The 13485-nt window shown below is 33.8% G+C and overlaps 1 protein-coding gene across 1 annotated transcript in view; it reads right to left on the bottom strand.

Annotated features, from left to right (window-relative positions):
* LOC150096074 (protein ZBED8-like) overlaps positions 1-12558 on the bottom strand; it is a 118897-nt gene extending 106339 nt beyond the window's left edge. Inside the window, exons 1-2 of the mRNA XM_090409610.1 lie at positions 11738-12558; positions 11285-11468 (exon numbers count right to left, since the gene is read on the bottom strand). Coding sequence (XP_090265736.1) covers positions 11285-11468; positions 11738-12558 — 1005 coding nt within the window. The remainder of the gene's footprint in view (positions 1-11284; positions 11469-11737) is intronic.
* Between the last annotated feature and the right edge of the window lie 927 nt (positions 12559-13485).

The following is a 13485-nucleotide window of genomic DNA, read 5'->3' on the forward strand; positions in this document are numbered from 1 at the left end:
TCAACCAACAACCGACAAAGACAAGTCGATGAGAAAATCCAAAGAAGAATCTTCCTTCTCGTGTTCAGTGCTTCATCTAGGAAGGAAGAAAACGAACGGATGATCTTTGATGTTCACTAATTCTCGTGTCAGTGTTTCCAGAGATAACAAGCCAAAACCATCAATCAAAGGCTCTCGCTGTAATTTCTACAATGTAAATGCCTTCGAAAAAGAGAAAATACTTTGCAATGGTATGAATGGATGGGGTAAATGTTGGAGTTAAAGAATGATTTCTTCTAAACGTATCGATAAAATAAGGCTGCAGTTAGGTAGTTAGTTAGGTGCAGAAAAACGCGTTGATAACTCGTATTAAGAGAAAGATTTTTCATTAAAAACTACCAAGAAAGGGGTAGGGGATGACTAACAGCTACAAGTTTTCTATTTATATATTAAGTATATATATGCATAAAATTCCTACTAACATGTTTTCGTATTGTTATCTGAAATCAATAAACTCTCATAATCATTGCACCAAATGCCTGCATTCTGTGCTAACTTTTTTCTATACTGCTGGTTAAATGTAGTCATTTTGAATGCAGTTTTGCAACAAGCAAAATTCTCAGATACAAGTCCATATCTATTGTCAGCCATTTTGATCGATTGATAATGGTTTCAGCGATTTTAGCTAAGGACCTCCTCAGTTAATTCATCTGTATGGTCAGTGAGGGTTTACATAATTGGAAGCGAGTTCGAAAAATTTGATTCGATAGTATAGACACTTTGAGATATTTTCACAAGAATAAGTAGACTGATATTTCAAAATCTGGAGAAGGATGAGAGCAGATGAATGTTATAAAATGGAGAGAGTAAATCTTATCTCAGAGAAGGTTAAAAAGAGAAAGAGGATTCTAGTTAGGGTGTTCTCTAACGTGAATATCAGGAATACAGATGGTCAGCACAGGATGTCTGTAAGGTGTTGCATGGTTGATTTTGGTGAATTATTGATTAGAAATGCCATGTGATTAAATGCATGCATTTAGTGGTTGCCTTCCACAAATCCGGGATGTAAAAAAAAAAAAAAAAAGATAGTAAACCGAAAACCGAAATAGATCATAAACTTTCTTTAGTTTAATACAGATTCGACAAAAAAGTCAAAGAATGCTATGGCCTACAGTCTTTAACCCGAAGGTAGAACAAAATCTCTATAGTAACAAGGGTACAGTTGTTCTTGGCACTTTCCAAGGTTGACTCCGAATGCTAAAAATGCAAGCTAAATCCAGCTTGCACTTCTTCTGGAAATCCAATAATATTTTATTTTAAACTTCCTGCTGACGGTGCATTTTTTAGATCCTACTTTGCAGGAATTTCACTTTTCCATTCTTTCTTTGATATTAAAAGACACTTTCGTTCCATGAAGGAAAATAAGAATCGATATAACTGCAAGCAATTACAAAAATAGTGTACTTCGTAATCACATTCTTTATATTGACATCATACAACACTGGAACATCTTTGTCTCTATGGTAACTGTTCGTTTTCAGTATATAGTACTGTCATATATACACTTGTGATAAATAATCACAGGTGGCAGCACACGTAGTCTCTTATTATCAAAGCATTGTTAAGAACAAATGATAACCAGGAAAAAAAATCTATTCGCATTTAACTGCTGTAAATATCTCGGTTCCATTGAGATAACTTTCATTTGGACCACGTAGTGTGTGTGTTATCTAAGGAATGTAGTGTCAATTGCACCTCTCTCTCTCTCTCTCTCTCTCTGGTTTTCTCTCTCTTCCTTTTTTTGAACAGAGCACACAAAAAACGGAAAACAAGCAGCTGTTTGCAGCAGAAAGCCTCGACTTCTTAAAGGAGCGCCGATCAATAGGGAGGATAAAGGGTGCGTGCTACGGACGCTGAGTGAGTGAGAGATAGAAAAAGACCACAAAGAAATGTATTCGGACGGCTTTTGTGCGCGAATGTCTGCATGTGTCGCCCTTCGACAAATTTCCTCCGCAGAATAAATGGAACGACTGCACAAGTAGAGCGTGCAGCATATTGTGGGAGGATAGAGACGCGAGCTTCAAAAGACATCTCACAGAAGACGTGCGCGCGCAACACACAACAACGGAGAATATAAATTTGTCCCCTTTCAAGTCTTTGCTACAATACTAAAAACTTAATCCTCAAGTCCTGTGCGAAGAAGTCATCACTGAGTTCCTAGTGGATCGTCAGTAATTGGTTTGTACTCATTTTAATTACTGAAATTTAAAATGAGTACAACAAATCGTTTGCTTTGTCTATCAACTACGTGTGTTCTCTTAGCCAGTTTGCTTGTTTTATTGGATGAAAAAAAAAAACAAGTTTCCTGAGTGAGAAAGGTATGACGAATAAACATTATTTAAACTATTTTCAAATAGTTTAATTAATGAAATTTAAATGGACAACTGTGCATGCACGCCTTAAATCCAAGAAAAATCCACGTTGATCCTTAAATCCAAGTAAATCTTAAGAGAAGTCGACATTGAGTAGATTTTATTACGTGGATGTCTTGAAGAGATGAGGTGGTGCCGTAAAACATTTAAAGGTTACTTTTTAAATTACCACCAGGCGATCATGGGTCACGCTAGAATTGTAATCGGGAAGTCAGAGAAAGTTGTAATGCGCAGAAGGAATAAAATTAAGTAAATTTCTTAAGTAGAAATAGCAAAGAAGTCTAAAATATCACAATTGCAAGTTTCGCGAATAAAAACAAATTAGGAGGCAATCATGGATCAGTTTATGTAAAATGTTAAGCAGGGTAAGAAAAAAAAGGTGAAATTCTTTATGTTATTAAATTATTAATATACCATTACATAAATAAATTCTTATGTCGGTACAGAAATTCAAACGACCAACAAGCTAATATGCGTCTTCTGTAACCATGGCAACTCTCAGTAGTGATCCTGTAAAGTGTGATCTGATATTGCATATAATGAATTATCCTATTTTATTTTGAAACAAAAAAATCGCTAAGCATTTAAAATTGCAGTCTGTACTTCAATACTGTAATTTTTTTTTTTTTTCAATCTATGATTTTTCCAATTGTGGTCATTAACTTTGTTTTGGAAGCGAAAATTTTACTACTGAAACTAAGGAAATCGATTGGACAGAAAAGGAAGTTGGGCTTATTCCTTACTGTCTCATGCCCCAAATTCTGAACATGAGCCTAATACAATTTAGTTTATTTTGAATTAAACCTGAGGTAGGAATTACAAAAAAAAAAAAAAAAACATTATAAACTCAAGAAGCTATAGAAGTCCATTTAGAACAGATTTTTACAACCATCCGTGCCCACGGTGGGATTAGAACACACCACCTATTAGTAAGAAAATGGGTGTGTTATTCATTCGTCGAACCACGTTGGCTTAATTGCAGATTGGAATTAAATTCATTGCTATAAAAACTAATTAAACAGTAAATATCGATCAACAAAGTTACAAAACTGTTGAAAAGCAACAATAGCGAGTGAAGGAATAAAAAAATAAATGTAAGAGAAAAACAACACTCCTCAACCGGAACAAAGAAAAAGAAAATATAATAAAACATTGAAAAGACGAGTTACCAAAATTACACAGACCACATGGCCTTAATTCGGCTGCAATTACACTAAAAACAAACTGTTTGTGTAAAATTTACTAAGAAAGATAGAGTTATATGGATTCAATTCTTGGAAGTCGAACTATTAATCTTTTAATATTGAACCGTTGAGAACCTGTTCATCTGTTTTGCGTGTGAAAAACCAAAAATATTGGAGACAAGAGTGTTCCCACAGTTTTTTTTTGTCTTTCTGGAGATGAACTCTTTCAGAAAAGTGAGAGAGTTCCTCAACAATCACAACATTCAATTGCTACAATGGCCAGATGACTCTCCTAACATTAACCCAATAGAAAATGTTTGGCATAGCGAAAAAGAAATTTGGAAAATGAATTTGCGATTTAAAGGATAACTTAATACAGTCTAGTATATGGTTTCCAGATGCAGAAATAAGAAAAATGTGTTCTACGTTGGTAGAGGCCATACCTAAGCGAATTAATGAACGTATTAGGAACATTTTAGAGTTTAATTTTTGTACTTATTTTTGCGAAATTAAAATTTTTCTTTAAAATGTGCGTGTTCGGATTAATTTGTTCGCTACAGTAACGGTCGAGTGAGAAATCACTCGACCGTTCACCAAAATGTAAAGAAAATAAGATTTTTAAAAGTGTTTTAGAAATGACGTCACTGTTATCTTGTTGGTTAACATCACGTAGCACGCCAATGGATCCAAACTCAACTGGAAGATAATTACCCACGACAGTTTATCTTTTTTGCTGTTGTTGTTTGATAACGCATCCATCAAGCTAACAAACTTTTTGTCACTTCCTAATATTCTTTTTTCTCTGCAAGTATTTCTCTCTCTCTCTCTCTCCCTCCCTCTCTTTTGGTCTTTTGAAATTTCATTATGCTTTGATTATTCTAAGTGAACACGTACAAGGTGATCAGCCGTGATTAATTTTTTAGACTCAAATATTGCAAATTTAAAAGACAAGAAATATTCTACGAAAGAAAGTTAAAGAGAGCACGTTTGAGTTCTTAGAAAGAAATCAAAGTCAATGGAAAAGATAATTGCGATAATCGTTTGAGTTCTGAATCCAGTCATACGATAGAAAATGAGACTAAAGTAGATAAACAGTGATATTAGTAATAATAATAAATGTTATTTAATAATGGATGATTCACATAACCAGTTGAATTAATTTACTTACACTAAGCTGTAAGCCAATTTGTAAGTTGATCAATATTCTAGGAATTCTAAATAATTCTAAAAAATAATAGGTTTTCTAATTTTACGAATCTAATCATCTGCCGGGAACAAAAATTTAGACGCGAAGGAAAAGTATTAAAAATACTTTTCCTGGAATCCTTCCTGTTTTCTATTCTGTTCAATTAATTCAAAAAAAAAAAACTTAACTTTTTTGTGGATGGTTTAGACACAACCGAACATTTCTATATGAAATTTAATAGACAGCATACGCAAAACGTTTATCGACGTACATAACAACTGTTTTTATTACAGAAACATAATTATAAGAAATATTATCTATAGAAAAATAACGTAAAGGTGTGTAATAAACACTGGTCAGCGTTTTTCTTCGAATGAAGAGGTGATTGCAGCTGTAGAGGGGTATTTTGCAGATCTTACTGAGAACCACTACAGGGGCGGGATAATGGCACTGGAGCATCGCTGAAATAAATGTATTAGTCTTAGGGGAGATTATTTTGAAAAATAAAAATAATTTTGAAATTATAAATTCGTTTTTTCATTGTTATGTCGAGAACTATATGTATGGAGAAAGGTTTTTACCTTGGGTGGGAAATTGATTAAAACCAGGTTTATATTTAAAATAGCTTGGTATCTTTAACATAATAATACTACTACTAATAATAATAATAACATTTATATTATTATTATTGTTATTATTAACATTTTACAGCAATTTTTATAGTGAAATGCTTATTTTAGCCACGTGGGGTCTCCCTGATCATTCATTCCTGAATCCTACAGTGTAGTTATCCCAACAATGAGATCATCCTCTGTAGTGACTTTCGTCTCAATAATTCAAATTGGCTTCCATTCTCGAGATTAACAAAGTTGCAAGAGAACCCTAATTAATTGCTGGGGTTATTTAACACAAATTATTAACATAGCTATCAAAATATCGGATAATCCTAATCTCCCGACACTCTGTACCTTTTCTTAACCAGCTCTGCTACAAATACATTGTAGATGTGTAGCTATCCTTTTGGCAACGCTAACCATAACCTTGTTCAGGTTCCTTTTCAACAGATTGGGTTATTTACTTTGACTGGTCCTCACCAGTCAATTTTATCCTCGAGTCCGTTCGCACTGGCATCGGCACCAACTGGGATGGCCGCCAGTATATTTACGCCCTTTTCCATAATCTGATTGCTGTGTTCGGATTTCTTAATTCGAACCCGTGATGCGATCAAACAGCCGAAATAACCCTTGTAAGAATGAGGACATTAAATCCCTCATTCATAAAAAATCCCAACCACTATCCAGTACAAATTCTCTAGTGTGTGTGTGTGTGTGTGTGTGTGTGTGTAAAAGTGAAGTGGCCTAAAATAAAAAAAATCAACTTCTCAGAAATGGCTAAAGAAAAAATCGCCTCTTTTGTCTTTAGCCTACATTACAGCCTGTCATATTTGTTGGAAAAAAATCATCGTGAAATCGAGTATATATTTTGTTATTGCTGTAAAGAAATACCATTTGCTCAAATTGCAATCCGGTCCCTTTGGTTCCATGCTGATGTTCAGTGCAACTTCTAACATCCATTTTCCACCATGAAGAGTCACCCAATATCAATGATTATCAATAACCACGTGTCATGATGGATATATATATATATATATATATATATTTTTTTTTTTTTTTCTCTACAGCAGCATGTTTTTTGGTTCGGTACGTAACAGTATTGAGTACCGGCACCTTTACTAACAGTGACTTGACTAGATATACTGTTGTGGAACATGAAAATATATTGACTAATTTTTTAACTTTTACCTATATACATAATTTATTGTTCTTATTCCAAAACATAAACTAACAATATAAATAACTAACTTTTAGTTAGGTTTCTCTTTATGTCCATTCTTTTCTATCAAATTGTCTTGATAGAAGAGAATGAGGAGCCTATTTTTTTCTTAAAAAAAATAAACGCTGCTCTGCAGAATTCCTTATCGATTCTAGAGTTCTACAGGACTCTGTAGAACTCTAGAATCTAGTATTTCCTAGATTTCCATGAAATGTCCATGAACTCCTCTTTTCCTTCCTATTAGTGATCTTGTCTCATTCATTTGAAATTTGTCCGTAGTTGTACCGATGAGAGTACACTCAATTCTTCTTCGAGAAGCCTTCTTGTGTTGAATGACTAAAGTTTCTAGATCTTCCACAAATAATGGAAGATCTAGAAAACGTTCTTATTTCTCCAAAGAAAGATTTTATTCCACTTTTTCTTTTAATAATAATCCGTTCTTATTTCTTATTTTTCAATTCAATTCTTATTTCTCCAAAGAAAGATTTTATTCCACTTTTTCTTTTAATAATAATCCGTTCTTCAGTCAAACAATACTTTTCTTCTCGGACTGACTTTCACATCTCTCTATTTTGACACAAATAGATTTTTGTCAGTCTCTTTACGCATTTCATCAGATTAAAAAAATAAGGTTGGCTGACAAAATTTCCTTACAAGCAGTCCAAAACAGCTAAGTCAGACAGAGTAATCAAAATCACTAATATAAGAAGAATACACATGCTCTTAAGCAGAGTCCTGTCTTTTACGAAGTGCAAGCCAGGACAACGCGATTCTGAAGTTATATTCTTTGTTAAATGTCAAATTTAAAATTTAAAATAAAAAATAAATAATTTTTTTTTTTGTTAAATGTCAAATTTAAAAAATTTGATATTTCAAATAACCCAATTCAAAAAAAAATTGTCAAATTTGTCAAAGAAATGTCAAATTTAAAAAATTTGGCATCTAACAAATGTCATGCTCAATTGTTGTATTTTTAATAAGTAAACTCTCAATTGGTATATGAATCATAATATATATTAATCAAGTATACCTATTTTAATTTAGAATATAAAGTTAAAAGAACAAATTATATTATAAACGTATTATTATTTCATAGGTAAATTCTTTTTAAATTTTATATTCACATTTAATTAGAAAACGTTTACTTTACATTTCAGGTAACATCCATCACAGGATTATAATTCTCATACACTTTCTAGTCGCTTCGAAAAGTTCAAATATTTGGCTATAAAATGATGATTTATAATATCCTTTATTCCGATGACCTGAAAACGACAACTTGAAACCTTCTATTCGTATGAACTGCGATACCAAAGGTGTTACAAAACACAGTACATTTTTAGTTTTATTATTATCAAACACTCTGCTATATACAAGCAGCATCGAAAGCATCGTATAAACTAGATGACAAATTGGAATTAAATAGAAATAAAGCAAAAGCTCTTAAATTAAAAATTAGATACTAGAAATAAATTACAACCGACTAACATACAGTAGAAAGTCAATAGTTGTATATTCGAGAGATAATATTCACACTGAACGAGAAAAATCCAACGCTATAACAATCTAAATCTTAACGAAATTCCATGAAAATATGAAACAGCCATTCCTAATCTTCACACTCAGAGAAAATAACTTAAGAACTTGGTGGCAACTGGGCGACAGGTCTACGGGGAGACAACGCGGTTAGATCAAAGTTTAAAAAGTTCTTCTTATACATATGAAGAAAAAAGATAAAATAACGATAAATGTTCACCCATGTTTCAAAAGACTTTATGACACATTAAATAGAATTGTTTCTGATGAAAACGATAGAAAGGTTAGCTTCCAAATTTAAGACTTTCGTGCACTTGATAATTCTTGATAATCTACAACTACATTCTTTATTCGTTCTTTCTTGCTACAGTATATTTACATAGGTTCTACCTTATGTTTCTTTGACCCGTTTTAACCTGAAGTAGAGCAGTCTCATTGTCATGGATAAAAATAGGATGCGTGGGTTATAACGAGGTTACAAAAGTTCCATCCTACTCAAAATGAGATTCCTTCCGTCGCTCCTGTAGCAATGAAAACATCGACACTCTCCACAGATCTCCAACATCCTTAAGTTTATGAAATTGTCTTTGTCTATTGCTCGTTGGACGGTGAAATCGTCGTAAACAGCAAGTCCTACGGCGCTCAGCATTTGTTGTTGTTACTGCACTATCACCTTGATTGTATCGGCTCTGAAGCCGTGGGAAGATTTGGCCCCGCAGATAAACTGTTTAGTGGCCAAGCTTTAAAAGCAGATTAACAAATGATAAATATATTGGAAGGGATACCATAGTCAATCAAATGTAGCCTCGTTTAGTTGGCTGTCGCCCAGTTGTTCGCGAACCGTTACTAAGAGATATGACGAGGATCAATAACAGCAGATCTATTCAATCGTGAGCTTGATCTACATCAAAGTCAATCGTACGTATAGATCCGATAGACGCCGAATGCCACTAGTTTTAGTGATAATTAGTAAAATAGCAACGGGAAATATATGATATCAAGATGGTTTTTGACCTGATCGTCCGGCCTTAGGAAACCATCGATAGGTCAACGCCACCAATGCCAGAAATTCGACCGGACTCACAACATTACTGTACATCATAGCACCTCTGAGTAATGCAAGGTGACAATCATTCGATTGCAATCTCGAAAAAAAAAAAAGTGAACTACGCTGACCAAATATGCAAACTAAGGCAGCCTAGAACCTATCAGTCACTCTCTGAGCAAAGAACTACGGACACCAATGACGTTACAATGGAAGTAGTTGGCGACTTAAACACTGAACACCTAGCTAGGACAACAGCAAAACAACGAACCGCAACGGACACGCATCGAATAAGCAGCCATCAGAAAATTTCAATAGGAGAGCCAGTAGTATCAACTCCCGACGAATAGATCGAACGACCAGACGTTCTAAATGTCGTCATTGTTCGAAACTTCAGACACCATTTCGAACTTCAAGTAATAGATCGTGCACTAGTTGTGCTGTTTTAGAAATAAATCGATCTTATTCTACTTCTTTTTGTTCTTATGATCCAATAAACCTTCAGTAAGCACGATAATGTTTGACCCCCGTCACTCTCCTTATTTTGGAGGTTTGTGGGGTGCCTTATCCTTACACTGTCCTCTACAGATAACGGGGAAGATGACAAGCATTCTTGCTTCGCCCATTTAAGCCAGTCCTGATAAGGACTATAAGGACGTTCGTGCAAAATAATATGCATGATATTTTGTCATTTTCGTAAATCATTAAGTTTCAATTAAGCTTCGCAGGATTGCCAATTCAAACTTTGTTTTTTTATTTTAAATAAAAGTTCTAAACTTACAAGAAATTATAAGCAAATGTTTTTTTTTTCTTAAATAAAAGTTCTAATAAAATTAGCTATTTTTTTATTTTTAATAGTAAACTTATAGTAAATATAAGCCTTCAAATGATCCCTGCCGTATAATATTAATATTTGATATTAATTATTATTATACGGGCATTTTTGGAAGGAGTTCGAAGACTCATCGCGGGAGACCCAATCTATCCACACAATAATCAAAAGTATTCAATTCAAGACATTGCGTTAAGATGCTTCTAAAACCATGTTCAAATGGAAATCTTTCTTTACAGTCTCTTGAAACTTTTAACAGACATTTCTTTTCCATTTATAGCTTGATATAATCTTTTATAACTGCCTCAATGTTGATAGAGAAAACCACTCATTTGTCTCGGCGATAAGAAATTCCAATTTGTTCGGAAGGGATTCTGAAGATGCACGTGAAACTGCTAATTGAGTCGAATGTATCTAAATAAAATTAGTGAGGTTATTTTTGTATACGAGGTTTAATAAATGTTCTTATTAATGCTTTACTAGAATTATCACACACTTCTTAAATATAACCAATCTTTAAAGAAAAGGTCAGTCACATTCTTCTAATTGTTTTAGTTTACTTTAGCTGACTGACTGGCGTGTATCTACGCGCCACCTCTTACAGACAAATCAAGAAAGTTGACGTTTTTATTTCCATGACTGAATTTAAATGCACCTATGAAACTTGAGGAACAAACTTGTCTTACAATATCAATTCTGTTTTATTATTTCTAAATGTGGGTATTACCAAATTTTTAAGAGAAGTTGTTTCGATAAAATGGTGTCAGCCATAGTTCTTTTGTTTCCTCATCATCATGCCTATCAAGGATTTAGGCCTAGCGTGGCCTGTTCGGCCTTAGAAGTCATCGTTTAAGACAGGGGTCGAGGAACGTTTTTGCCTATTACCCCAAATTATATTTATTTACGCCGAAGTTACCCCCTTGATTTGAAAGGGAGAAAATCATAGCTTATTTAAATTCAAAAGGTTTATTGAATCTATTTATACGGAGAATACAATTATAAATATAAAATGTATGAAATAAATGCGATAAAATAAATTGATATCCTCATTATGAAACAAAAGGATTTCTTTGAAAACATTTTTACTTCAGGTTTTGGAGAAATGATGTTGTTTCATTTTTGATATAATAACAAAGCAATTTGGATACTGTCTCTGGGGTTCAATCGATCTCTCTGCTTTGTTTTCATGTTCATTAGAGTGGAAAATCCTTGTTCGCGAAGGTAGGTTGTTGCAAAAGGCAGCAACGTTTTGACTACCTCCTCATGTGCAATTTTGAAAGCCTTTGCAGCTATTGACATCCAAAAATATGACAGATCAGCTTTGTTTTCAAATTCAATACGTGCTTCACTATTGGACCAAAGTTCAAGAAGTGCCTCTGCTAACCCTTGAGGCTCTTCTGGTTCATCAGCACTTTCATATTTAAAGGGATCTACAACCCAACTGACAGTATGTGAATCAAGATCTGGAAAGTAATCAGAGAACCGCTCTTTGAGTTTGGTAAGATGCCTTATTTATCCTTGATGTTGACAAAAGTAATATTTTCACAATCTTCCAAAAACAAGGCTAATTTTAAAAAGGCAGCTATCTTGTTTTGTTCTGCTTTCTGTCTCCGATATAAAAGCTTTGATCCAAATGCTGAAATCTTTTCTCTGGCTGAAATTATATTGATGTTTTTTCCTTGCAATTCTTTGTTCAATGCATTCACATACTCAAAAATATCAGCTAAATATGCGAGATGTGCAACCCACGAGGGATTTGTAAACTTATCTGCGAGAACATGCTTTTGGTCAATCATAAAAATTTTAAGTTCAGTTTTGAGAACCCACACTCGGTTCAGAATATTTTCACGTGACAGCCACCTAACTTCTGTATGATAAAGTAGGTCTGTATACTCAGCATCTTTACATAATTCACAAAATAGTCGCGTGTTTAGTGTATGTCCTTTGATAACATTGACAAACTTGATAACATCATGCATGACGGCTTCCAGTGCAGGTTCCAAATGTTTCACAAGCAGTGCCTGGCGATAGATCATACAGTGGTTAACTGCAATTTTTGGATTATTCTCTCTAGTCAAACCCGAAAAGCCACTTACGTGACCCAACATAGCTGGAGCTCCATCAACAGACACAGCAATGCAGTATTCCCACTTTAAATTAACATTATTAAAGTATTCATTAACTTTACTGAAGACATCAATTTCACGAGATCGTAACTCGAGAGGAGAACAAAACAACAATTCCTCTTCAATTGCATGTAAACCTTTGTAGCGAACATAAACCATCAGCTGCGAATTACTACTGACATCTGTAGTCTCATCAAGCTGAATAGCAAAGCATTTACTCTTTTTTATTGAAGAAATAACTTGTTCCCTCACATTTTCTGCTAAAATAGAAATTCTTTCTTTCACAACCTTTGCAGACAAGGGCACTGAATTTAGTTTCATGGCTTCTTTATGACCACACATAATCTCTGCCATTTTCAAAGCTGCTGGTTTAACCAATTCCTCACCAATAGTATATGGTTTCATGTTTCGAGCAATCAACCACGCCACTTCAAAGCTAGGCTTTGATGCTGAACGTTGATCGAATGTACTTCTCAAGTTGCTGTCTAGTCTTTGTCTTTTGACAGATATTTCCAAATTTACAAACTATTCCCGCGGTTTGGAAGACGGATGTGGGTGCAGATTATCCAAGTGTTTCTTCAATTTACTCTTTTTGAAAGATTCTGCAGTCAATACTTTCAAACAGACAACCCACTGTGGTTTCATTATTCCTTTGTCTTCTATTTGTGTAAACCCATAATTGAGAAACTCTTCCTGGTATATTCTTTTTCTAGTTGATGTTATCTGAAGGGTAAAAAAGACAGTGATTGAATTTAAGTTTTTTAAAGTTCATTTAAATTTACAATAATTTAATTGGTAAACGTGGCACTAAGACATGTCCTCATTACACCCAAGAATTTCCTTTTTATCCCACTTGGGGTAATTTACCCCGGCTCGCCGACCCCTGGTTTAAGAGGACGTCCTGTTTTTTTTCCCTAATGGCTTGTACTTTAAGGCTTGTTTTGATAATCTTTCTATTTTCATTCTTTGAACGTGTTGTTCAAAGTGTTGTTTGAATAGATTTTGAACACAGAAAGTTTTTTACCTTCGGTATATATTATGTTAAAGATACCAAGCAATTTTATAAGCTAGGTTTTTAATCCTTTTTCCCAAGTTACTTGGGAAAAAGAATTAAAAGCCTAGCTTATAAAATTGCTTGGTATCTTTAATAGATTTTGATCGTGTTGTTTGAATGGATGGAACATCCATTTATGTTTATATTTTTTAATTTTTTTTCTATTTCTGATTCTTGGTTTAATTCTTTCATAATTTCTTCGTTTCTTTTGTGATCAAATAGGCTATACGTTGCAGTTTTTCTTAAACTTCATTTCTGCTGTTGTTAATCTTTGTTTG

The sequence above is a fragment of the Typopeltis vanoorti genome, chromosome 19, assembly GCF_054136105.1.
Source record: "Typopeltis vanoorti isolate ZY-2024b chromosome 19, IOZ_Tvanoo_1.0, whole genome shotgun sequence".
Lineage (NCBI taxonomy): Eukaryota > Metazoa > Arthropoda > Arachnida > Uropygi > Thelyphonidae > Typopeltis > Typopeltis vanoorti.